The following is a 27,076-nucleotide window of genomic DNA, read 5'->3' on the forward strand; positions in this document are numbered from 1 at the left end:
GGAGCTGAAATGCGCATCAGCCATGATTGAATGGCGGAGTGGACTCGATGGGCCGAATGGCCTTACTTCCACTCCTATGTCTTATGGTCTTATGGAGTGATATGGTAGTATTGGAGGGAAACTATTTAAATAATGATACTCAGAGGGTGCAGGAGATAGATTTTTAAACAGTAGGTGATCAGGATAAAGAGTTATAGGGGAAAGGCAGAAAAGTAGAGTTTAGGATTGTTGAGCTTAATATTAGGTCAGCCATGATCTCATTGAATAGCAGAGCAGACTTGATGGACCAAATGGCATACTTCTGCTTCATCTTTTATTTTTTAGAAGAGACAGAGTTTGCAAACATATTTAAATAACAGCAAGTATTTTAAAAGGCCAAAAGAGCGAAAAAAGGTAAAATTAATTTAATGCGTGCAATATTCAGAACAAAATACATGAACTAATAATACAAATAGTACTTAATGAGTATGATCCTCTAACTATATAGGGAGACAAGGATACCAAAGATGGGAACTAAATATTCAGGGATATGTGACTTTTCAAAAGGACAGGAAGGAAGGAAAAGGTGGTGGGGTGGCTTTGTTAGTATAAGATGGAGCAAGTACGATAGCAAAAGACCTTGGATCAATGGATTCAGAATCCATATGGGTGGATGTAGGAAATAAAAGGGGAAGGGAACACTAATGAGTAGTCCCGTAAGAGTATCTATACTATATGATCGGGAATAAATCAAAAGATAATGATGGCATGTAAAAAAAGGCAGTACATTAACCATGTGTCATTTTAACCCTCATGTAGGTTGGGAAAATCAAATTGGTAGAGTTAGTCATAAGGAATAATTCATAGAGTGTATTCAGGATCGTGGTTCTAAACAAGGATCAGGCTATTTTGGTGTTTAATAAGTATGAGGAAACAGTGATCATAACATGGAGAATTTAGCATTCAGTACAAAAGAGATGAACTTTGGTTGGAAACAACCATGTTAAATTTAGATAACAGGAATTACAAAATAATAATATACTGGACTGGAAAAACAGTTTAGCACAAAAGTAAACAATGGCAGATATTTAAGAACACAGTTAATAACCTTCAACAAAGATGTATCCCAGTGAGGAAAATGATAAAATGAAGAAGAGAGATGTACAAAAGGAAAGAGAAAATGCCAAAATCACGTAGGCAGATGTCAGATCTTGCGGTGGGAGAACACTGGTGACAGTGATCACAACTGCCCCACATTTACCATAGTCTTGGAGAGGGAAAGGAGCAGTTACCGAGAGAAGATATTTAATTGGGAAAAGGAAATTATGACACTATCAGATAGGAGTTGGGAAGTACAGACTGGGAGCAATTGTTCCACAGAAAGGGCATAGCAGACATGTGGAGACTACTTAAGGAGCAGTTGTTGTGAGTGATGCACGAATTTGTTCCTCTGAGACAGGTAAGAAGGGGTAAGATTAAGGAACCTTGGATGACGAGAACAAAGGAGCTTCTCGTCAAAAGGAAGAAGGCAGCTTACGTAAGGTGGAGGAAGCAAGGATCTAGCACAGTGAGAAAGGAGCTCAGAAATGCAATGAGGAGAGCCAGAAGGGGGCACAAAAATGGCTTGGCAAGAAGGATTAGGGAGAACGCAAAGGCATTTTACTCATATGTGAGGAATAAGAGAATGATCAGGAGAAGATAAGGCCGATCAGGGATAGCTTAGAGAACTTGTGCATGGAGTCTGAGCAAATAGGGGAAGCCCTAAATGAGTTTTTTGCTTAAGTTTTCACTAAGGCAAGGGACGTTGATGTGAATGAGAACTTTGAGGAGCTGGGAATACAGGCTTGACCAGATCAAGATTGATGAAATTGATGTGCTGGAAATTTTGGCAAACATTAGGATTGATAAGTCCCCAGGGCCAGACCAGATTTATCTCTGGGAAGCGAGAAAGGAGGTTGCTAAGTTGCTGGCGAGGATATTTGCCTCCGCACTCTCCACAGGAGTCATACGGGAGGACTGGAAGGAGGCGAATCTTGTTCCTCTTTTTAAGACGGGGAATAGGGAAATCCCTGGCAATTACATACCAGTCAGTCTTACTTCTGTGGGCAGCAAAGGTTTGGAAAGAATCCTGAGAGATAGGATTTATGACTATTTGGCAAAACATAACGTGATTAAAGGCAGTCAGCATGGCTTTGTGAGGGGCAGATCATGTCTCACAAATCTTATTGAGTTCTTTAAGGAGGTTTCAAGACAGGTCGACGAAGGTCAAGCAGTGGATGTGGTGTCCGTGGACTTCAGCAAGGCATTTGATAAGGTTTCCCATGGTAGGCTCATTCATAAAGTCAGGAAGTATGGTATACAGGGAGATTTGGCTATCTGGATTCAGAATTGGTTGGCTGACAGAAGACAGAGAGTGGTTTTAGATGGAAAGTAGTCTGCCTGGAGGTCAGCATACAGTGGGGTCCCACAGGGCTCTGTTCTTGGGCCTCTGCTCTTTGTAGTTTTTATAAATGACTTGGATGAGGAGGTTGAGGGGTGGGTTAGTAAATTTGCAGATGACACAAAGGTTGGAGGTGTTGTTGATAGTATCGAGGGTTATTGCAGGCTGCAATTGGAGGTGTAGTGGGCAGTGAAGAGGGTTACCTCAGATTGCAACGGGATCTTGATCAGATGGGCTAGTGGGCTGAGAAGTGGCAGTTGGAGTTCAACCTGGATAAATGCAAAGTGATGCATTTTGGAAGGTCAAACTCAATGCTGAATATAGGATTAAAGACAGGATTCATGGCAGTGTGGAGGAACAGAGGGATCTGGGTGTAGAAGTACATAGATCCCTCAAAGTTGACACCCAAGTGGATAGGGTTATTAAGAAAGCATATGGTGTTTTGGCTTTCATTAACAGGGGGATCATGTTTAAGAGCTGCGAGGTTTTGCTACAGCTCTACAAGTCCCTGATGAGACCACACTTGGAATATTGTGTCCAGTTTTGGTCGCCCTACTATAGGAAAGATACAGAGGCTTTGGAGAGGGAGCCAAGAAGATTTACCAGGATGCTGCCTGGACTGGAGGGTCTGCCTTATGGAAACTTACCCTTCAGTCCTACCTGTCCATGCCGACCAGATATCCCAACCCAATCTAGTCCCATCTGCCAGCACCTGGCCCATATCCCTCCAAACCCTTCCTATTCATATACCCATCCAAATGCCTCTTAAATGTTGCAATTGTACCAGCCTCCACCACATCCTCTGGCAGCTCAGTCCATACACGCACCACCATCTGTGTGAAATGTTGCCCCTTAGGTCTCTTTTATATCTTTCCCCTCTCACTCTAAACCTATGCCCTCTAGTTCTGGACTCCCCAACCCCAGGGAAAAGACTTTGACTTTTTACCCTATTCATGCCCCTCATAATTTTGTAAACCTCTATAAGGTCACCCCTCAGCCTCTGACGCTCCAGGGAAAACAGCCCCAGCCTGTTCAGCCTCTCCCTATAGCTCAAATCCTCCAAACCTGGCACATCCTTGTAAATCTTTTCTAAACCCTTTCAAGTTTCACAACATCTTTCCAATAGGAAGGAGACCAGAATTGCATGCAATATTCCAACAGTGGCCTAACCAATGTCCTGTACAGCCGCAACATAACCTCCCAACTCCTGTACTCAATACTCTGACCAATAAAAGAAAGCATAACAAACACCACCTTCACTATCCTATCTATCTGTGACCCCACTTTCAAGGAGCTATGAACCTGCACTCCAAGGTCTCTTTGTTCAGCAACACTCCCTAGGACCTTACCATTAAGTGTATAAGTCCTGCTAAGATTTGCTTTCCCAAAATGCAGCACCTCGCATTTATCTTAATTAAACTCCATCTGCCACTTCTCAGCCCACTGGCCCATCTGATCAAGATCCCATTGCAATCTGAGGTAACCCTCTTCACTGCCCACTACACCTCCAATTTTGGTGTCATCTGCAACTTACTAACTATACCTCTTATGCTCGCGTCCAAATCATTTAAGTAAATGACAAAATGTAGAGGACCCAGCACCGATCCTTGTGGCACTCCACTAGTCACAGGCTTCCAGTCTGAAAAACAACCCTCCACCATCACTCTCTGTCTTCTACCTTTGAGCCAGTTTTGTATCCAAATGGCTAGTTGTCCCTGTATTCCGTGAGATCTAACCTTGCTAATCAGTCTCCCATGGGGAACCTTGTCGAATGCCTTACTGAAGTCCATATAGATCACATCTACCGCTCTGCCCTCACCAATCCTCTTTGTTACTTCAAAAAACTCAATCAAGTTTGTGAGACATGATTTCCCATGCACAAAGCCATGTTGACTATCCCTAATCAGTCCTTGTCTTTCCAAGTACATGCACATCCTGTCCATCAGGATTCCCTCCAACAAAACTTGCCGACCACCGACGTCAGTCTCACTGGCCTATAGTTCCCTGGCTTATCCTTACCGCCCTTCTTAAACAGTGGCACCACGTTTGCCAACGCCCAGTCTCTGGCACGTCACCTGTGACTATCGATGATACAAATATCTCAGGAAGAGGCCCAGAAATCACTTCTCTAGCTTCCCACAGTGTTCTCGGGTACACCTGATCAGGTCCTGGGGACTTATCCACCTTTACGCGTTTCAAGATATCCTCTGTAATATGGACATTTTGCAAGATGTCACCATCTATTTCCCTGCAGTCTATATCTTCCATACCCTTTTCCACAGTAAATACTGATGCAAAATACTCATTTAGTATCTCCCTCATTTTCTGCGGTTCCATACAAGGCCACCTTGCTGATCTTTGAGGGGCCCTATTCTCTCCCTAGTTACCCTTTTGTCCTTAATGTACTTGTAAAAGGTTGGATAAGTTCAGACTTTTGTCTCTGGAGAGAAGGAGGAAGAGAGGAGACCTGATCGGGGTGTACAAGATAATGAGCGGAATAGATAGAGTCAATAGCCAGAGACGTTTCCCCAGGGCAGGATTGACTGGTACGAGGAGTCATAGTGTTAAGATATTAGAAGAAAGGTATAGAGGAGACGTCAGAGGTAGGTTCTTTATGCAGAGAGTTGTGAATGCGTTGCCATCTGTGGCGGTGGAAGCAGAGTCATTAGGAACATTTAAGTGACTGCTGGATATGCACATGGACAGCAGTGAGTTGTGGGGTGCGTAGGTTAAGTTGTTATATTTTACATTAGGATTAAACCTCGGCACAACATCATGGGCCAAAGGGCCTGTTCTGTGCTGTATTTTCCTATGTTCTATGTTCTATGAACATAAGGCTCTTAGAGAAAGAGGATTGGGAAATAATAAATGAGAGTCAGGAAATGGCAGCAGAATTGAATAAATACTTTGCATCACTGTTCATAGTAGAAAATACTAACTGTGTTCCAAAAATATTAAATACTCAAGGGGTAAAAGGTGGAGAGAAAATAAGTACAATAATTATCCCTCGAGAGAATGTATTAAGGGCACTAATGGGGCCAAAGGTAGATAGATCCCCTTAATCTGTTGGGATGCCCACTATGATATTAAAGGAAGTAGCTACAGAGATAGCGAATGCACCAAGGAAGTTCAGCACCAAGAAAGTTAAATATGGTAGCAGATTAAAAGAAAAATATACAATGTTGCAAAGATTCATGGTAAATTCTAGGAACTACCTAAGAATCTTTAGATTCTAGAAAAAGCCCAGATTATTGAAAAACTGCGAATCTAACACCCTTATTCAAAAAGGGAGGGAAATTTTTAAATAAGTTAACAATGGGCCAGTTAGCTGAACAACTAACTGTGAAATGTTAAACTCTGATAAATTACACTATATATGAGCATTTAGAAATACATAATCTAATCAGAGTCAGCACGGCTTCATAAAAGGGAAATGTTTCAGAAATGTATTTGAATTCTTTGAGGGGGTTAACAGGCAGAATAGATAGGTGGCAACAATTAGATGGAATATGTTTTGATTTTAAAAAGCTGTTCCATAAGATACTGAAGATAAGGCTACTTAATAAGCCCATGATACTGGCAGCAATATATTAATGAGGATAAAAGATTGGCTAACTGATAAAAGACAGAGTTGGGATAGGGGGTACTTTCAAGATCAAGATTAGAGTGGTGCTGGAAAAGCACAACAGGCCAGGAAGCATCCGAGGAGCAGAAAAACGACGTGTAGGGTAGGAGCCCGAATGTTTCTTGATGAAGGGCTCCTACCCGAAATGTCGATTTCCTGCTCCTTGGACACTGCCTGACCTGCTGTGCTTTTCCAGCACCACTCTAATCTTGAGTCTGATCTCCAGCATCTGCAGTCCTCACTTTTGCCTAGGTACTTTCAAGATGGCAACCTGAGACTATCAGACTGTCACAGGAATCAGAGATGGGGCCATAATTATTTATAATTTATACTAAAGTTTTGGATGAGTTAAGTGAATGTACAATCACCAAGTTTGCATATGATACAAAAATTTGTGGGAACGCAAGTGGAGAAGGTGACACATGCAGTCCACCAAGGGATACTGACAGGTTAAATGAGTTGCCATAAACTTGACAGATGGAATAGAATATGGGATAGAAATACGATGTTCTGCACTTTGGCAGGAAGAATGCAGAAGGTGGATTTCATTTGAATGGAGAAAGACTAAAGAAAGCTGCAGCACTAAGTGATTTGGGGGTCAACTGATCACTCCTGCTAAATTGTTCCCCAAAAGAAAGTCAACTCCATCCACAGGTAATTTCTAACCCATGCCAGCTATCTAATCCAGAAAACAAGTTGCATTCCAGTGGGTCTTTGTACTCAACACTGAACTCTTTAGAGGGAAAACTAAATTATTCCCCAGGAAGGGGTTTGAGTAGCCTTTACATCTCTTAATATTCAAGGCTTGTGTAATTTGTAGCTTGGGTGCCATCTGTTGTAATTGAGAATGTTCGCCGAGGTGGGAAATTGATTTCCAGACATTTTGTCCCCAGTCTAGGTGACATCTTCCCAGCTCAGCGAACATACCCATAACTATGATCTCTTAATATTGTTATGGGACTGGTCGCTTTTGAAAAATATGGGGTCATCTTCACTTTCAATAAAAAACCTTTCATAGCTCTTATCTTCCCTATGTATTTCTTCTGCACATCCAGCTGTTTTTTCTCCAGCTTCTTGTTAAAGCTACAATTTAATGTGTGGCCTTTTCATTTCATTTTCGGACTTATTAGAGAGTCATAGAGATGTAAAGCACAGAAACAGACCCTTTGGTCCAACCTGGATTAGTGGTGCTGGAAGAGCACAGCATTTCAGGCAGCATCCAACGAGCAGCGAAATTGACGTTTCGGGCAAAAGCCCTTCATCAGGAATAAAGGCAGTGAGCCTGAAGCATGGAGAGATAAGATAGAGGAGGATGGGGGTGGGGAGAAAGTAGCATAGAGTACAGTGGGTGAGTGGGGGAGGGGATGAAGGTGATAGGTCAAGGAGGAGAGGGTGGAGTGGATAGGTGGAAAAGAAGATAGGCAGGTCGGACAAGTCAAGGAGACAGTAACTCTGCAGTCATTGTTTTTACCTTTGGTCCAACCTGTCCATGCCTACCACATATCCTAAATGAATCTAGTACCATTTGCCAGCACTTGGTCCATATCCATCTAAACTCTTCCTATTCATATACCCATCCAGATGCCTTTTAAATTTTGAAATTGTGCATGCCTCTAGCAGCTCATTCCATACATGCACCACCTTTAGTGTGAAAAAGTTACCCCTTAGGTCCCTTTAACTTTTCCTCCCTCACCCTAAACCTATGCCTTCTAGTTCTGGACTCCACTGCCTCAGTAAAAAGACCTTGTCTATTTATCCTATCCATGAGCCTCATGATTTTATAAAGCTCTATAAGGTCACCTCCGACGCTCCAGGGAATACAGCCCCAGCCTATTCAGCTTCTCCATATCGCTGAAATCCCCTAACCTTGGCAACATCCTTGAAATCTTTTCTGAACCTTTTCGAGTTTCACAATATCCTTCCAATAGGAGAGAGATTAGAACTAAGCACAATGTTCCAAATGTGGCCTAACCAATGCCTTGTACAGTCGCAACATGACCTCCCAACTCCGATACTCAATGCATTGACCAATAAAGGAAAGCATACCAAATGCTTTCCTCATTATCCTATCTGTCTGAGACTCCATTGTCAAGGAACTATGAACCTGCACTCCAAGGTCTCTTTGCTCAGAAACACTCCCAAAGACCTTAGCATTAAGTGTATAAGTCCTGCTCTGACTTGCCTTTTCAAAATGCAGCACCTCACATTAACTTGATTAAAGTCCATCTGCCACTCCTCAGCCCATTGGCCCATTTGATCATGATCCCGTTGTACTCTGAGGTAGGTAGCCTTCTTTGCTGTCCACTGCACCTCCAATTTTGATGTCATGTGCAAACTTACTAACTATACCTCCTATGTTCATATCCAAATCATGTATATAAATTATGAAAAGCAGTGAACCCAGCACCAATCCTTGTGGCACACCATTCTTCACAAGCCTCCAATCTGAAAAGCAACTCTCCACCACAACTCTCTGTCTTCTACCTTCAGTTCTGTATCTAAATGGTCAGTTCTCATTGTATTCTATGAGACCTAGCCTCGCTAGCCAGTCTTCCCTGAGGAACCTTGTCGAACGCCTTACTGAAGTCCATATAGATCATGTCCAACACTCTGCCCTCATCAACCCTCTTCATTATTTCTTCAAAAAACTCAATCATATTTTGAAACATAATTTCTCATGCACAAAGCCATTTGATTATCCCTAATCAGTCCTTGCCTTTCCAAATACATGTAAATCCTGTCACTCAGGATTCCCTCCAACACTTGCCCACCACTGATGTCAGGTTCACCGATCTATAGTTTATTAGCTTCTCTTTACCCCCTTTCTTAAATAGTGGCAACCTCCAGTCTTCTGGCACCTCACCTGTGACTATCAATGACACAAATATCTCAGTGAGGGGCCCAGCAATCACTTCCCTTGTTTCCCTCAGAGTTCTAAGATACACCTGATCAGGTCCTGGGGATTTATACATTTTAAATGTTATGAACTCTAATATGTCACATGGGTTTTCCTCTAAAATTCCAACATTCCAGAATACTTGTTGCAACACTTGGTATAATCAAAACACTTTGGCTTCCCAACTATTTATTCCTTATCTTGGTTACTCACCTTTCTTTCACTCTCCCATTTTAGTTGCAACCCTTTCGTTCACAACATGAGTTCTTATTATGGTCAGCAATGAGTTTTTAAATTCCCCGAGGAGAATCTTTCCAAGAATTTCATGTAAGGTTTTATCTTCTAATGCTCATATCCACCTGTCAAAGTAAATTTTCTTAAACCTTTCAAATTCAACATAGCTTTGTCCAGACTGTTTCCTTAAGTTCCAGAATCTTTGACTATGTGCCTTAGGTACTAACTTGTACGCAGTCAATATAGTCTTCTTCACTGCATCAAAATCCCAAGAAAGCTCCTCTGACAATGAAGTATATATTTCTGCTCTTTACCTGTCAACTTATTCTGCATAAGCATTGTTCAGTCCTTTTTTTGCCATTTTTTCAAATGATATGATGAATGTCTCCACATCCTTTTCCTCAAATTTTCACACAGGTTGTGAAAACTTTAACATTTCTTTACTAGACTTCAAATTATGACAGATCCCCCCACTGCTCCTCGGGCCTACATGAGCATTTGAGGTATCATGTTTGATCTGCATCATTTTCAGCCAAAATTTATATTCCCCCACTTTCTCTCGAAGTTCTGATTAGGGGATGTGATGGTGTAGTTCCCTTAAGATTACCAGGGAAAACTCTGCCACCAGCAGGAAACCATTTGTCAATTGCATCACCATGTCTTAAATGCAGAAAACCATTTGCCTTAACCTGCATTATTTACAAATACCATATCACAATCTTCATTGCACCAATTTCAAATCAATCCCAGACAAGCCCTCAAACATTATTACACCTCACTGAGGTAGAATGCTGAAAGTCAAGCCCAACTTATTCCCAGAGTCATCACAAAAGGTTAGGATTTTTAAAAATGTGCAGAATTCCCCAATGTATCTGACTTTTACAGCCAGGTTGACAGAAAGCACAGACCAGGTTCCTATACTTTACAATAATTACTATTTATTGCAAATAAATACTCTAGCTACAGATAAACAATTCTGAATCATTGGTATATAATTCTACAAGTTAAAGCATCAACCCCACCCCTTTATAAACTCCTCCTCTATACACAATATAGACAGTTAAAAAAATGGCAAAAGTAGGCAAAAGTGTCTCCACCCTGGAGGCTCTCTGCCTCTGTTCCTGATGAAGGGCTTTTGCCCGAAATGTCAATTTTCCTGCTCCTTGGATGCTGCCTGACCTGCTGTGTTTTTCCAGCATCACTCTGGTCAAAAAAATGGGTCAAGGCAGACGGAAAGACTGAGAAGACAGTTCAGTGGTCCCTGTTCTCAGGATTTACTGAAATGATTCTTGTGCTAATCAGAGCCTTGATTCTCAATCTTCCTCTTCTTAATGCTTTCACCTGTTTCCAGGGGGCACAGACTGACTAGTTGACAGTTAGAAAGGTTTCTGACCGATTAATTGAAAATAGCAGCTTACAGCAATGGCTGAAGGAAATATAAGCTTGAGGAAAATCAGATTAAAGTGTATTTTGTTCTGCACAGAACAGAGACAGCTCCTGAGCTTACGGATATCTGATGGCTTCTCACTATCTTGTATATAGTCTCAAGCAGTTCAGCTACCTGGAAGCCAATCTCATATTTTCAGATGGCAGAAGTCATTGTCATTGATAATTGGTTACTAGCTCCCAAATCAGTGAGCTACTTGTTGCTGGTTGAATCTCTATTTGTACATAGTCCTTGGCTCCAGTTTGTCGACAAAATCCACTAAATCTGCTTGAACCAGCAACTATTTTAACAGTACTATGCAATGGTTGTCAGATTACTTGCTTTTAACAAATAATGCCATACTTAGTTTTTAAAAAGAAAGTCATTCTTCCATTCAGGAGGAAGTGAGGGCTGCAGATGCTGGAGATTAAAGTCAAAAAGCTACCATTCCCCCTAGCCCCACTCCTCCCATTTATCTCTCAGTCCCCCTGGCAGCCCCCCTACATTCCTGATGAAGCACTTATGCTCAAAACATCTGACTCTCCTGCTTCTCGGATGCTGCCTGACCGGCTGTACTTTTCCAGCGCCGCACTGTTTGACTTCTTCCATTCAGTCCCAACAGAAAATAAAGAAAAACAAAAAGACCCATCTTTACATTAATCCTTGTAGATCCCTGAGAGATGTTCTGTGGGAGTATGAAAGCAATGTACAGTCTGATAGGAAGTGAAAATGACAAAGGAGTGTTTTAAAAAGTGAAGGTCTAAGGAAGGAATTGCAGCTTTGAAAATGAATTACTAGAACTCTTAGTCAGGTGTGTGTGCATGCATGTGTGTGTATACACATCCAGCACTTGCTATAAGCTGTTGCTTCTAACCAATCACTGTGAAACTGATTAATTAACGTGTCAGTCTCCTGTATTTTCAACAAATAACTGAAAGAACGTGGAGGAAGCAGTTTGGAGACAGAGGTCTTGAGCAGAAAAAGGAACATTTCATCAAAATCTGTGGACTGGTGTTCTTGAACAGTATTTCCCAATCTTTTACCCTCAAGTAACACCGATGATTTTTATTTCTCTGTGTCTGTCCAAATGTGCAGAGGTTTTAGAAGGGGATTTTAACTAATAAGAGTTATAATAGCTTATCGTTGTTTACCTGTAGTTCAAATTTACTTACTTGTAATAAATTCTAGTTCTTGTTAAGTACGTAAGTCTAGTCAGTGTTTTCTACTAATATGAGTCCATTAGAAAGATAAATTGGGATTTTGAGTACTCTAATTAAGTCTTTAATTTTTGTGGCAACTCTGAAAATATTAGGGTTCAAGTATCAGTGCACTTTCTCAAGCGGGTCATGTCAATTCAGTGCTTTTGCACATTATTGTGTGGTAAGGGCAGCAGATAAATGTAAGTCATTTTAAAAATATTAGTCTGCAATGTTCAACTATTTTATTTAAAGACAAATACTTTTTTCTTACTTTTCATTGTTCCATCTTCTTCATCTTCATCACTGTTAATTACCATGGTCCCCAGGTCTGATTCTAGCATAGTACTATTGTGTTCAATCATGGTTTGGGCACCTTCACTCATGGTACTAGTTGCTCTCATGGTGCCTGTGCCTGCATGACTAGTCTTCACCATGGTGTAAGAATCAACCTCATCTTCATCCTGCAGAATGTACAAAATATTAACACAATAAGGATGCACAGCTGTCTGGAATTTCTTTTGTTAGGAGATTAACAGATACTGATAGAAGTATACTTTTTTAAAAACTTCATAAAAAATGATCCATATTTTATTGCATAATCAGAACATTTGTATGATGGGAGTTTTGATTCTAATTTGTAGTCATGAGAAAAAAGCAAAAATTATGCAATATTTTTGCATGACAGCTAATCCCCCAAAACAAATTCAGGCAAAATAGTTGAAAACAAATTTGGAAACAATACTGGAGCTATCAGCATCTATTATTTTAATCATCAACCTCGAGAACAGTCAGAAAATCAGAACAGAAAAGCTGTATTTTTTGAATGAGAATTACTTTTATTTTTTACCAGACTTCTCAAAATCCATAGTATGGCTTTCCATGTGTTACATTGGGAAATGAAGCAAATCACATCCTTAAATGATCACTATAGCAAGGAATTAATAAATAGCACAAGCCCAACTATTTCTACAAAAGACAAAGTATAGAACAGATAAACATGTCTTTGATTTCTGGAATGGCCACTAATAGTGGAGGGGGAATGCTCCACAGGCTAGAAAAAGAAGTGATTTAGTATCTTAGAATGTTACAAGAGGAGAGGAATTTGGAAACAAGGATGAAAATTTTAAAATCAAGGCATTGATTAACTGGGAGTCAATGCAGGTTAATGCGTTTGGTGATATGTGGAGGAGGCCGGATTTAATTTACTTATACATTTTCCCTATTAGTCAGTTGACGGAAAAGCTGCCCATATTCAGAATTCTGTACATGCAGTGGATTTGCCGACATGGCTGTATCCCATTGCATACTGGTAGCAATCATAATGTTTTTTATTGGTTTAAAATTGGCAGTGCAATGAGAACATCAGTGGCAATACCAAAGAATCAGCACATTTGACAAAAATGGTTGCTCAGTATTGGAAATCCATTGCTGTACTGATTGCTTGATAAATGTAACATATTCCTGCATTATATAGAAACGCATATCAAACCTATGGTAGTTATTGTTCCATGGCTCAGTACCTGAACAATGTGCAATAATGTGACCACTTGTAGTTTCCCAATTTTAGGAGTTATTTCAGAAATCAGTGGCCAATATTCAGTCTTTTTGAAATATCAACCCATGCTCTCCTGATTAAATAAATTCTTTCTATGCCACCATTTGAAAATCCTTGCATATTGATAAGTTCTACAGCCTGTCTAATCTTATCATCCCACATGGCTTCTTAAATGGCACTTATGAAACCATTTTGATAATCTCTAGAATCAATGGAGATACATGGAAATATCAAACAAAGGAGCAGGAATAGGCCAGTTGATGCTTCAAACTTCCCTAACATTCATTACAATCATGCTGGTCATCCAACTCAATAGTACGTTCCATAATTTTCCCCATATCCTTTGACACCTTAGCCTCAAGAGCCATATCTAACTCTTTCTTGAGATCAGACAATGTTTTGGCCTCTACTGCTTTCTTGGTCACAAATTCCACAGGCTCACCACTCACTGGGTGAAGAAACGTCTCCTCGTTCTCAGTCCTAAATGGTTTACCATATAACCTTAGGCTGTGTGTCTTGGTTCAGGACTAGGACCTGGGGCACAGCCACAGAGTGAAGGGATGATCTTTTAGAACCTAGATGAGAAGGAACTTCTTCAACTACAGAATGATTAATCTTTAGAACTCATTGCGCAGAAGGCTGTGCAGGCCTAGTCACTGACTGCATTTAAGACGGAGATAGACAGTTTCTTGATTGGTAAGGGGATGAAGGGTCACAGGAGAGGGAGGTTAATGGGTTTGAGAAACATAACAGCCATAACTGAATGGTGGACAGACTTAATGGGCCAAATGGCCTAACTCTGCTCCTACGTCTTATGGTCTTTAGTTAAAGAACATTTGCAGCCTGGTATGCATATGTTCAGTGACTAACCACCAATGTAACCAACAGTTAAAATTATGATCAAGCCAAGTTCCAATCTTGGATCTTACTTGTCCACTATTACCATCAATTGGAACTGCAATAATAGATCCTCAATTCAAATAAATCATAACTTATACTTACGAAGCAGGGTTGATGCAATTAAAGCCCAAAACTGTTCCCTGAGAAATATCAACCAAAATTTGACACAAAGTTGTGTGAACTTAGACAAATGACTCAAAGCATGTTCAAACCAGAATATTTTAAAGGAACAGATTAGAGGATGGAGTAATAAAGAGGGAGGATGAGAAAAGTAAGGGAATGTCAGAGCACAGGGCCTTTGGAATTCAAGGCATGGACACCTAGAGCTGAGCAATTAAAATCAGAAAATTAGTAGAATATCGATATCTGGAAGGACTGACAAGCTGAAGGAAGTTACAAAGATGAAAAGGAGTGAGGTTGCAGAAGGATTGGAAATTTAGGATAAGAATTTTAAAATTGAAGCTCCAATTAACCAGGACCCAATGCAGGTCAGAGACTACAAGGTTGATGGGTGAGCAAGACTTTATAAGACTTTGTGCAAGCTTGAACTTGGACAGCACAGTTTTGGAAGGCCTCCAATTTATGACGTATATGTATCTTGAGCGATCTCCTGCATAGATCGAGATCATAACCTTTGAGTTTGCGATTAGGAAAACTCACAAGGAGTTTACTGATCCTGTAAACTAATTCTACTTTAGAAATGAATGTTATAGCCTCTAGACCAGATCTTCTGAGCATCATCTATATAAATGTGGTAGTGTTAACCATTGTTGAAAGAAACTCTGTATAATGTATGTAAGTAGCAGAACTAAGATTCCATTAAAGCTCAGGAACCCTATGTACCAATACATTTAATTTAACTGCTTGTGCAATTTGAAAATTTAGTCTATCATTGCATCTGCAGGCAACTGATCATCTCATTCCTCTTCCTTTGGGAACAAACATAATCACAATCTCCAACAAGCATTAACAAATCAGACCTTGGAACCTGAGCTACTCGTTAAGACCAATTCTGTCCTTATGTTTTGATTGCCTTTAGCTTTCAAACCTACAGAGCTGAAACTAGTTTGATCTATGTAGAAAACACCCCCAGAATATTATAATAATCACCTGAAAATGGAAAAACGGAAAATAAAGTGTAAATTTTGGAGACAATGAAAAGCAATGTTTCAAACTCTGAAAGCGCCTCCTGAATTAAGGGACAACAGTCCATCATAAAATGCATTGCCCGAAGACAGCTTGGCTCAGCAGTCTGTAATCTAATACATGCATGATGATTCAAGCCATTCAAGTTTGGCAAGTCATACAAGTTGACATTTAATCATTTAATCTAAGTTGTATGTAATTCAAAATTTTATTTGATTTGTAAATCAAACAGAGACAAAAAAGCTGCTTCATGATTCAAGTTTGTCTCTTAAGCCTTTACTTTCTAATATAATTTTAACATCATAGAAGGTTCACATATGCTTTCATTTTGCAACATTTAAAACTGGAGGAACCATTAAAATAACTCTTCTTTTAAATTACTTTGATTGTTGTTATATCTAAAAACAAAAAAAAATACTGTCGATGGCATACACACACTGAATTTAATTACATATATTATACTTTTCATTTATCACAGATGTGTCAACAGATCCAGAAAAGTTTACAATTCGTTAACAAATTTCTTCCAAAACATTCCTTGCCATGTTGACAAATTACTTTCATTGGATTATGTTTAATTATATGCTTTTTAGAATTCATGTGTTAATTTAAAAAAAATTTGAAGGCCAAGAGAAATTATCAACTGAATATCTGAGGGTGCAGTAAATCTTGTACAGGTAGGAATTTTGAGTAAAAACTCATCAATATTCAGCTTTCATATCAATGCAACAAAAAGCCATTAAGTCCATTTACTGACAGCAATATTATCTTCCCCTTTTTGATTCATGGGATGAAGTTCTCCAACTAAAATCAAATCTGAAAATGTAGCTACTTCAATTGGAGACTATATTTTCATTTTTACATATAGAGTCACAGAGTCATTCAGTATGGAAACAACCCTTTGGTCCAACCAGCTCATGCCGAACATAATCCCAAACTAAACTAGTCCCACCTGCCTGTTCCTAGCCCATATCCCTCCAAACCTTTCCTAATCGTACATTTATGCAAATGTCTTTTAAACATTGTAATTGTACCCTCGTCTACCACTTCCTCAGGAAGTTCATTCCACACGCGAATAAGCTTTTACTTTGACTGCAATGTTTTGTTTAATTACAATATAAGGCAGATCTGGGTACTGTTTGGGATTGTGGTCCACAAATAAAAACACTAAGAATGGTTTAAGGATTTAGATCTAGACTAAATATAAATTAAGACTATTAAACTAGGTTTGAAACTGTAGAATATTTTCTCTTAAATATGATATCAAACATAAGTTCTATGGTTGGATGTCTCTTAAATGGATCAATCAAACCGAGTTTAATCAATTCTCATTCAGATAATAAAATCATCAAACACAGAAGGAGACCATCCCCCCCATCTCCCCAGCGGTGTTTTGCTGGTTTTACACTCAGAAAATGTACCTATTTTCTCTTTTTTAAACTGATAATTTACACCTAATTTACATATCCCTCCTCTACCACCATTATTACTAGCTTTGTCTTTTGCACTGGGCATTTTCACAATCTGTTGCATTTTCCCCTCCTCCCTCTACAGTGCAAAAAACAGCACTTTCAGGTTCCATTCAGTTTGAAATAAATCATTCTGGACTCAGAATATTAGCTCTGTTTCTCTCTCCACAGATGCTGCCAGATCTCCTGAGTTTCTCTTGCACTTTCTGTTTATATTACTATTTAAGTTATTAGACTTGACAACTTTACCTCCTCAGGAACTTTAGAATTGACTATTATCGCTGTATATTTGAAGCACTGTAAATATTAATCTTTAGATAATAGGCCATGCCAGAGTTACGTTTAGTCAGTGATACGTATTGCCTCCCAGTTAAGTAACACTTCTATTTTGAAATGCTCAGTGTAGGAGCAAATTACTATAGATGCTGAAATCTGTACTGAAAACAACAAATGCAAGAGTCTCTTTCTAAGAATGCCATCTGACCTGCTGTGATCTCCAACAGTCGTTGCTTTCAGCTGAAATACTCAACAATGATTTCAAATCCCTTTATGGGTTCAATCCTCCATATCTCCCACATGCTGCCACATTCAAATGAATCTGCAATGGACCAACAATGCAGTACCTACAGTAAATGGCAACTACTAAAGATGGTTTGCCATATGCTTAAGTGGTTCATCAGTCCCCTGACTCACAAAGCCCAAGAGAACTAGATTGTATTATTGCATTGAAGTAACCAACTCTAAATAATCCCATCTCTGTGATGAAATTATACTTTGAAATATTTATGAATTCTAGACAAGGACTTGGCTGAACTTATTCTGTCTTCAACATCATCTATAACCTTCAGCCTTTCCCACAATTGTTTCCTGACAGTGTCTCTAAAGTAGGTTTTAAACAGGTTAAAACTTCATAGTTTAGTCATGAAATGCTTCAGGATCAAGGCTGGGCCATATGACATTGTTAAGCTTTGTTTGACAAGAAATATATATACACAAATCGAAAGATCAACACTGATAATTAAACGTGTAAATTAGAAACTGTATTTTACATCAACTTGCCATTTCTCTAAGAAACAGGTGTTGACCACATGAGAACCAATGTAATTTACTTCCAGTTAATTGTTTATCATTATTTTGAGGCTTAGTTATCAAGCCAGATTGTTTATTGAACACTCATAAAAGAGAACTCTATGTGCTTAGGATATTAGTATTATGAGGAGAAATGCTTCAGCAAAAATTATACTCATCTCTTCCTGCTATTTATGATATATAATTTCTGGCTGGATAAATAACAACAAGAATTAAGGACAGCCAGAATGAAATTGTGAAAAGCAAAATATACTTGACAAACACAGTCAAACCTTAAGTTTAAGAAGTCATAAGTGGATAGATAAAAATAATTAATTTCTGGTGTATATGGATTTGAGGAAATAATTTACTGTGTTATTTCACAAGAGATTTGTTCAAATAACAGATACGAAATCTAAGAGAAATCATAGCACCATGAATAGAAAGCTGGTAAACACACATGAAACCAAGGACAGAGTTTTCTGCTATACCCCCTGAAGAGCTGGCAAGGTACATACCACCATCAATCACAGCAGTCTCACAGTTAATTAATCCTCAGAGGAGACTTTGTTAGCCAGTGATGGCATTTCCAACTGGCACTCAGTCAGTCTGGGTCAGCTCTAGTAAGTGGCCAGAACTAGAAACACAAGTGTTCTAGGTACGTGCAAGGGATCTCATGCTAAGGAACAGAGGTCAAATGGAGAGAAGAGGGACATCGAGAATTGGGGTCTTAATGAAGAGACTTGGGGTAAGGTCTCTCCATTAAGACTTGTCAGGCACATTTTGTGTATCTGACTGAAGTGGCAACCCTCTCCCATTTAACTCTCAGCCATCTTGGCCCACAAGCCTCATGCCTGATGAAGAACGTATGCTTGAAACGTTGATTCTCCTGCTCCTCGGATGCTGTCTGACCAGCTGTGCTTTTGCAGCGCACACTCTTGACTTTTGAAGAAGGTGACCCAATCCTGGTCCTTCCTTCTCCTACCTGTCTTCTCATCTAGCCACCCTTTGGGAAGGCAAGTGGTTAGATGACACAAAGAATCTGCAGAGCAACGTAGACAGGTTAAGTGAGTGGACAAAAATTTGGCAGAAGGAATATAAACCAGGAAAAGGTGAGTTTACGCACTTTGGCAACAAGAATAGAGGAACTGAATATTATTTAAATGGAGGAAGATTGCAGAAAGCTACAGAACAGAGGGATTTAGTGTTCATAAATGATTTTAAAAAACAGCATCCAGATTCAGCAGGTAATGGAGAAGGAAAACAGAATGTTGGCTCTTATTTTCAAAGGAATTGAGTATAAAAGTAGGGTGGTTTTGCGAATTCTACACAAGACACTCTTCAGATCACAGCTAGAGTACTTTTGAACAGTTTTGGACTTTTTATCTAAATAAAGATTTAGTGGCATTGAAGGCAGTCCAAAGAAGGTATGTAAGGTTGAGACCAGGTTTGGAGGGTCTCATATGAGAAGCAGTTGAGTAGATTGGGCCTGTACAATTTAGAGTATAGAAAATGACAGGCCATCTTATTGAAACAAACAAGATTCTTAGAGGACTTGGCAGGGTAGATGTGCAAAAGTTTTATCCCCTTGTAGGAGAATCTACAACCATAGGACATAATCTGAAAATTAGAAGTTGCACATTTAAAGCAGAGATGAGAAGGAATTTCTTCTCTCGGAGGATTTTGAATCTGCGGAATTCTTTACTTAATCCTCTTCTTAACAGAGAATTGTTAAGATTGGTTAATTACAAAATCTCTGTTAGCCTTGAATATTCTTAATCAGTGAAGGAATTAAGGGTTATGGGGAAAAGGTAAGAAAATCGAGTTGAGGATTATCAGATCAGCCATGATTGCATGGAATTGCAGATGAAACTCGATGGGCTGAATAGCTTACTTCTGCTCCTGTGTTATGGTCTTAGGTGGCCAATACCGGCTGCTTCTTATAGTTGTTCAAAAAACACCTGGAGCAATTATTCCATAGACTCAATCACTTTACATTGGCACTGGTAATATTCTCATGCCCCATTTCAGTAAAACAGGCAAGCTTGATAACACTCACAACCTGAAATCAAAAGACAGTTGGTTGAAGCCCACGCTTGAGCACATAAGTTGATATTCTGTGTACTCCTGACAGAGTGCTGCACTGTCAATGGTGCCATCTTCTGGTTAAGATATTAAGCCAAGGCCATTCCAGACAAATTCAGTACATGAAGCACGTACTGCAGCAGTCTCCTCTAGGGTCTTTGTCAGTTCCAACAAGTGCAAAATATTGCTCAAAATGTTTATTATTTTTTAATCATTGTCAAAGAGAACAATGTTCTCCTAATATGTAAGGTAACTCGGTATAATCCCAGAGGATGCTCACTTATATATGTATACATGATAGATAGATAGATAGAGAGACAGAGAGAGAGGGACACACACACACACACACAGAAAAGTTTAACATGAAGGTCACCACATCTCAGATGAGGGGTACATTGAGAAGGCAGGGTCTTCATGGTGACCTCAGCTGTTATGGGAATTGAACCAACAGAACTAACAGTATCCCCACTAATGAAAACATCTTCTACTACCTATCAAGCTCCCTCCAAATCTTGTATATTTCACCCTAATTTTTCTAAACTCTAATAAGGACCCAACCTATCTAGCTGTTCTCAATTAGTCAACCTATTAATCACAGTGAATCCCTTTTGAATCACCTCCTGTGCCAATGTATCCTTTCTTAAATACATGAACAAAACCTGTGCACAGTACTCCAGGTGCAGTCTCATTATCACCTGTATGTGGTAACAAGTCTTCCCTGTTTCTAAGCTCCAACCTCCTAGCAATAAAGGCCAAATTTCCATTTGCCTTCTTAATTACTTGCTGTACCTTCATGCTAACCTGTGTTTCAAGCAAAGAAAACACTCAGATTCTTCTGTGCTGCACTTATTTGTAGTTTCTCTCCATTTAAATATAAATTTGTCTTTTGATTCTTCTTAAGCAAGGACATACCTCAAACTTTGTTGCTCTGATGTCACCTTCCCATTCATTCAACCTAGTTATATCCTCTTGAAGTTCCTTATATGCTCATCACACCTATTTTGTATAATTATCAAATCTGAACACATTACACTCTGCTCCTTCCTTGAAGTCCCAAAACCTGTCTCACTTACAATCCCACACCCCTGTCCTTGATCACAGAACAAATTTGGTGTAATTAATCTAAAAGGTGGGACTGTTTCTTAAAACATGGTATTCAGGTAACTGTCCATCTCCCTGATGTGGTACATTCTCCTCAGTTGAGACTGCAGCTCATCAACTCTGAGCCAAAGTTGCATGAAAAGCCAACAATTGCCACCGATATGGTCACTGTGGATCTCAACAGCAACTACCAACTCCCATACTACATCACCTGCCCACTATCTTTATTCTACTTAATTAATTGGAATGTCAAATATTGCAAAAGTGAATTTCATAACTACTTTTTAGCTATAATTGTGTCTCCTGATTTAAACCCCTTGGCCAATAACCTGTTCGCCTGTGATGTCTTACTTCTCTGACAGGCAGAAACAGGTTGAAGGAGCTCTCTGCCTTGCTTTCTCGTCACCCACTACTGACCTTCTCACTCCACTTCATATTCGTGCTGACTTACTCTCAGATTGTATCAGATTGGGATTGCAGAGGGCTGCAGAGTTTAAACTCCCTGATCACAAAGAGTACAGTTCTACAAAGATAGTCAATGAATATGCAACCATAAAAGTGAAAAGGCACAGATTTCATACACACATTATGTTACAGGTCAGAATAATATGGTTACCTATTCCACTGTCCTATTACATTCAGCAACAAAAATAAAATAAGCATCCAAACAGAATACTCTACAATTTCTCTACATGTCAAGAAGCAGAAATCTTCTTTCCTACATCCTCTTGTAAAATTAAAGTTTGAACTGGAGTAGTTTTTACATAGATTCTTGGGAGTTAATTATTTTTCTACAGAACAAACATATTCTGAAATACTGTATAGAATTTATTCTGAAAAAAGTATCTGATCTACTGAGTTTAGCTTTTAATTTTAGAATGTATGTTTAATTGAACTATTGCTTCAATGAAAAATGTGGTCAATCTCACTCACATTAACAAAGTCTGCCTTGTCACTCAAAATAGCCAGCTGAGCTGTCTCTACAAATCAAAAGTGAAAGTAAAATACTCAAACATCTGCTATATCACCCTGATGCTCTAATTACTGTTGAAATCCCCACTGATGCTCAACTGTTATTTTGACCTGTCAGTAAATTAGCCTGCCATGCACCAATGGAAATTACAATGTGACTCAGCCAGTCAGCGTAAAATAATGAAACTCAGATCAACCAAATGAAATGAGCCAATGGTGAACAGGTAGACTGTCTTACACCAAACATGATTACCTTTTCTGTGTAGAATATCTTTTAAAGTAGTTTGCTTTTTTTTTCAGCCCTATTTCAATCAGATTACTATTTAACATTAAGAAACAAAAACTTGCTCCTCTATATTATTATAACACTATGAAACTACACTGTGGACAAATAAGAGACTTAATCAGAAGATTATCAGAGGCTAACAGAAAGAACCCAAACACCAATTTTAGAGTAACTTGAATCAATTGCACAGACCTCTACATCATGAGCAGTTTTGCATCAATGCCTGGACATTTCAGTCACTTGGATGGGTCACTGCCTGATGCAACATTTAATATCTCAATTTTATGATCCCAGTCAATGGTACTTCTGCACAAATCAGATGCCAGAATTAAATCTGGCTTGTGAGGTCTCTTTTTTTATTGTTAAAGTAGTGTTCATTCACGAAAACATATTGACATGAAACCACCGAGCCTTTTCTTAAATAGAACAGAAGTTTGTTTCACAAAAAAATTAAACAAAAACAAGCTTTGGATTACAGATACAGTTGGAAACATACAGCAAAACAAAGTCTCATCCCGTTTCCTGATACTATCCTTTACATAATCTTAAAACTGGACAAATTCCTTCCCTGCTAATAGACTGCAATGGTTCAAGAAGGCATCTCATCACTTTATCGAGGACAACAAGGAGTGAACAATAAACATTGGCCAGCCCAAAAGACTAAATTCCATAAAGGAATAAAAATTATCCCTATGAATCAAATCTTTCAGTTCGACTTAACTAATTCCCCCAAGTTCTATCCTGTGAACTATAAAATCTTCTTACATTAATACACACAAAACTGACAACTTAGACTTCTCCTGTTACTAGGAAGTTTCACAAACTGCACTTCCCAAATGAGGTAACTGTTTTTCAGAACTATTCAATGCTCTTTTCTGGGAGAGAAGTTATATTTCTGATCCTAGCCAACTCCTCCAAATTGTTTAAAACTTGCAATCATTGTGTTTTCTAAGCTAACATCATTTCACATTTATTCTGAACCAAAAACAAGTTAATGGGCTTCAATGTTTAGACTTCCTGTCACAAACCAGCACAGTAAAAATAATTTTTCATTCACACTCCAGTGAGTCCCTGCATCCTGACAAAACTGGATCAGGTAACTGTTTCCCTTTTTTAAAAAAACTTCAGAGAAGTAACCAATCCCATGTGCTGCTATTTTAAAATTTAAAATTTAAGAATTATGTGAATATATATACATAACAGGAATCTTTCATCACAATTTCTCAGTTGGCAAAGTTAATGAAAATATTAATTGCATTATTATTTTCTGTGAAGGGTGCTTCAATACTATGCCATTTAGTTTTGGTGAGCCACTTTTAAAATAGTTATCATCATTTTATTTTTATTGAAAATTACCTCCAAGAATGTAAAAGAGTTTGAATTTAAAAATCCAAGGTTTGGATTACTGACACTTTCACGGGATTGTAGTGAAAACAATTCTTATGAACAAAGACTGTTTTCTAAAACTTTTTAACCACATTTATTTATTGTTTTGTGCAGAGCATAGTGATTGAAGGGGTATGAAAGTTAAATCGAGAAAATGGTAAATTAGAAAAATTACGAAAATATGAGGGAGCCATAGGGACAGGGGTAGGGCTATAATTGGGCATCGTAGGCATCAATGAGACCTCCTACATTCGGTATAGCAGCATGCAACAAATATCAGAGCATGCTCTATACCATTAATTTTGTATTAAAATATTTACACTTGTTAGCTCACAATTCCAATCCTCTTCATGTCCACATATTCAGGTCAAATATGCATCCTTCACATACTGCTTAATCTTAAACTGGATTCTAAATTCTATATTCTATCTAACATCTGCTTATTTTCACCTCAATTCACTGATACTTCCACTGGTACTCTTAAATAAAACCAAATCCAAGGTCTCCAAAATTCTCCTCACTGAATTTAATGATTCTGCTGTTGTATTGCTAATCTCTTGAATGTACGTGATCCCCTTTGCCATTTAGTCTTATTCTTTATTCTATCACAGACTGCACTTTTTGTTCTTTCTGACCCTGAGGAGAAAGTGAGGACTGCAGATGCTGGAGGTAAAACTTGTGCCCACACCACCCCCCTCACCACCATCCAAGGCCCCAAAGGATCCTTCCACATCTGACAGAGATATGTCTCCACACCCAAACACCTCATCTATGTGTCCGCTGTTCTCGATGTGGTCTCCTCTACATTGGGAAGACAGGACGCCAACTCGCAGAGTGTTCCAGGGAACATCTCTGGGACACACGCACCAAACAACCCCACTGCCCTGTGGCCGCCCATTTCAACTCCCCCTCCCACTCCACAAGGACATGCAAGTTCTGGGTCTCCTCCACCGCCAAATCCTCGCCTCCCGACACCTTGAGGAAGAACGCTTCATCTTCCGCCTTGGGATCCTCCAACCACATGACATCAACATTGATTTCACCAGTTTCCTCATCTCTGCTCCCTCCACCTCATCCCAGATCCAATCCTCCAATGTGGTTCTGCTCCTCTTGAACTGTTCCACCTGTCCATCTTCCTTCCCACCTTTCCACTCCACCCTCCGCTCTGACCTATCACCATCACACCCCAACCTGCATCTTATTGTCTTTCAAGCTACCTTCACCCCCCTCCTATTTATCTCTCAGCCTCCTTCCCCTCCCCCCCTCATTTTGGGGGAAGGGCTTATGCCTGAAACATCGACTCTCCTGCTCCTGGGATGCTGTCTGACCTGATGTATGTTTCCAGTGCCGCACCTTTTGACTGTTCTTGTTTTCCCAGCTTCTATTCTTCCTTAAAATCAATTACATCTGTACCAGTATTTATTCTGATGTAAGCTATCGACCTAAAGCATTTTTCACTCTCCATTGATGCTACCTGACTTTGAATATTTCCAGCATTTTTTCTAATACTTGTTTTGTCAGTAGTCCTATCAACCACTGTTCTTTCAACATGTAGAAAGACTTATGCTTCATCTTTCAGAAATGGGAATTAGAGAAGCATTCTAAATTTGTTTTATTTCTCCTTGACAGAAGATTTTTAATACAGGCACATTGTTTATTGACATACTCTACCCATAGATGCCTGGAATAAAGTTTCCAAACAATGAGAGGGAGGTCATTCACTCTAGTTGCAGAAATATACAACACTCCAGAGGAAGTGGAGCAGACTGGTAGAATAACAACATTTAGAAGGTATCTGGATATATTAATAGGAAGGGGTTTAGAGGGATATAGACCAATTGTTGGCAACTAGGACCGAGTCAGATTGAGTTGATCAGTTGGATCGAGGGGTCTGTTTCTGTGCTGTAGGACTCTATGACTCTACACCTACTGATAAATCTTGGCCTTTAATATATTTAATAACCCAGCCTCAATAGCCCTCTGCAGTAAAGAATTCCACAGATTCACTATCCTCAGGAAAAAAAACATTCTCATCTGTTTTAATGGGGCAATCAATCAATTATAAAAGAAGTAAATGCATCACATTTGGAAAACCACAATCTAACCAAGGACAGTCATCATGGCTTCATGAAAGGGTAATTGTATATAATTAGAGAAAATCTCAACCAGAGTGGATAGAGAGGAAACCTGTAGGTGTGTTGAATTTGGACTTTTAAAAGGTGTTTGACAAGGTACAGGTATCCCTCACTATCCGAAAGTACAGCGTTCCCATGAAAGCTTTAAGCCAAAGTAAAGTGAAGAAACATTAACTTTCATGGGAAAAACTTTGGCTTTTTTCATAAAAACAAAAATCCTCTTGGATTTCTTTCATTAGCGAAAACAGGTACTAATGTAGGTCTTTTGTAAAAGTGAAGTGGCATAAAGGAAACTTTGGAAAAGCGAGGGATACCTGTACCTCACAAAAGCTTAAGATCTCACATTCGATAAGAGCCTACGGTGTTGAAGTGAGTATATTGCTTGAATAGAGAATTGGCTAATGGGCAGGAAACAGTGAGTGGGGAAAAGGGTTCTTTTTCAGGTTGATTCCACAGGGATCAGTTCAGTGACCACAACTGCTGACAGTATACAGTCTGTTCTGCTATAATGTGGTAGTTGCGTTCTGGTGTGACCTCGTGTTATAGAAAATCACACAATAGAAATAAGGGGGCCTATATGAAAAATAACAGTAAAAATCTAAACAAAATTAGTAGTTAGTCTAATACAAACGATAGCACAGTCTAAGTAAATGTTAAAATCATATATTTCAATGAAATTATACAATAAATTTAAGACTTTAAGGGTTTTCTGAGTTTGCTGAATTACAGTTCTGTATTAAGACAGGGGCTGAGGATCATCATCAGCATTATCATTACTTTCAGGTGCAGTTCTGGGTGCAGGGTTATGACAAAAGAAAATATTTAGTCCAGAAGTGAATGGCTGTCATTCATATGTTCTGACATGGCGGTGAACCCTTCTGTTAATTAAACTAAACACCCAGAAAAGCTCACCTTGCCTCATAATCAGTTAAAATATGAGGGACTGAGAACTCCACTATTTAAAGAAAATAATATCAATTTAATTTTTAACTCTAAAATTGGACATTAAACAACAACTATTCTTAACTGTTTATTATCTGCCTCCAACTCTATAACAATGTGCTGCTCCAATAAGACACATTAAAGTTACATCAACTTAATTTCAAAACTACACAGCTGCTGTCATCTTCAGTGTCTGTTTCCTTCTAGCTGAAGTTCTCTCTGGGTTGTCTTC

The 27,076-nt window shown here is 39.1% G+C and overlaps 1 protein-coding gene across 3 annotated transcripts in view; it reads right to left on the bottom strand.

Moving 5' to 3' along the window:
* The window catches only part of stk3 (serine/threonine kinase 3 (STE20 homolog, yeast)), a 423,830-nt gene that overhangs the window by 81,106 nt on the left and 315,648 nt on the right, over positions 1 to 27,076 (bottom strand). For all 3 annotated transcript variants that reach the window (XM_072569764.1, XM_072569765.1, XM_072569763.1), the window contains one exon: positions 12,071 to 12,260. In XM_072569764.1, the coding sequence (XP_072425865.1) occupies positions 12,071 to 12,260 (190 nt within the window). The remainder of the gene's footprint in view (positions 1 to 12,070; positions 12,261 to 27,076) is intronic.

The sequence above is a fragment of the Chiloscyllium punctatum genome, chromosome 5 (assembly GCF_047496795.1).
Source record: "Chiloscyllium punctatum isolate Juve2018m chromosome 5, sChiPun1.3, whole genome shotgun sequence".
Taxonomy (NCBI): Eukaryota; Metazoa; Chordata; class Chondrichthyes; order Orectolobiformes; family Hemiscylliidae; genus Chiloscyllium; species Chiloscyllium punctatum.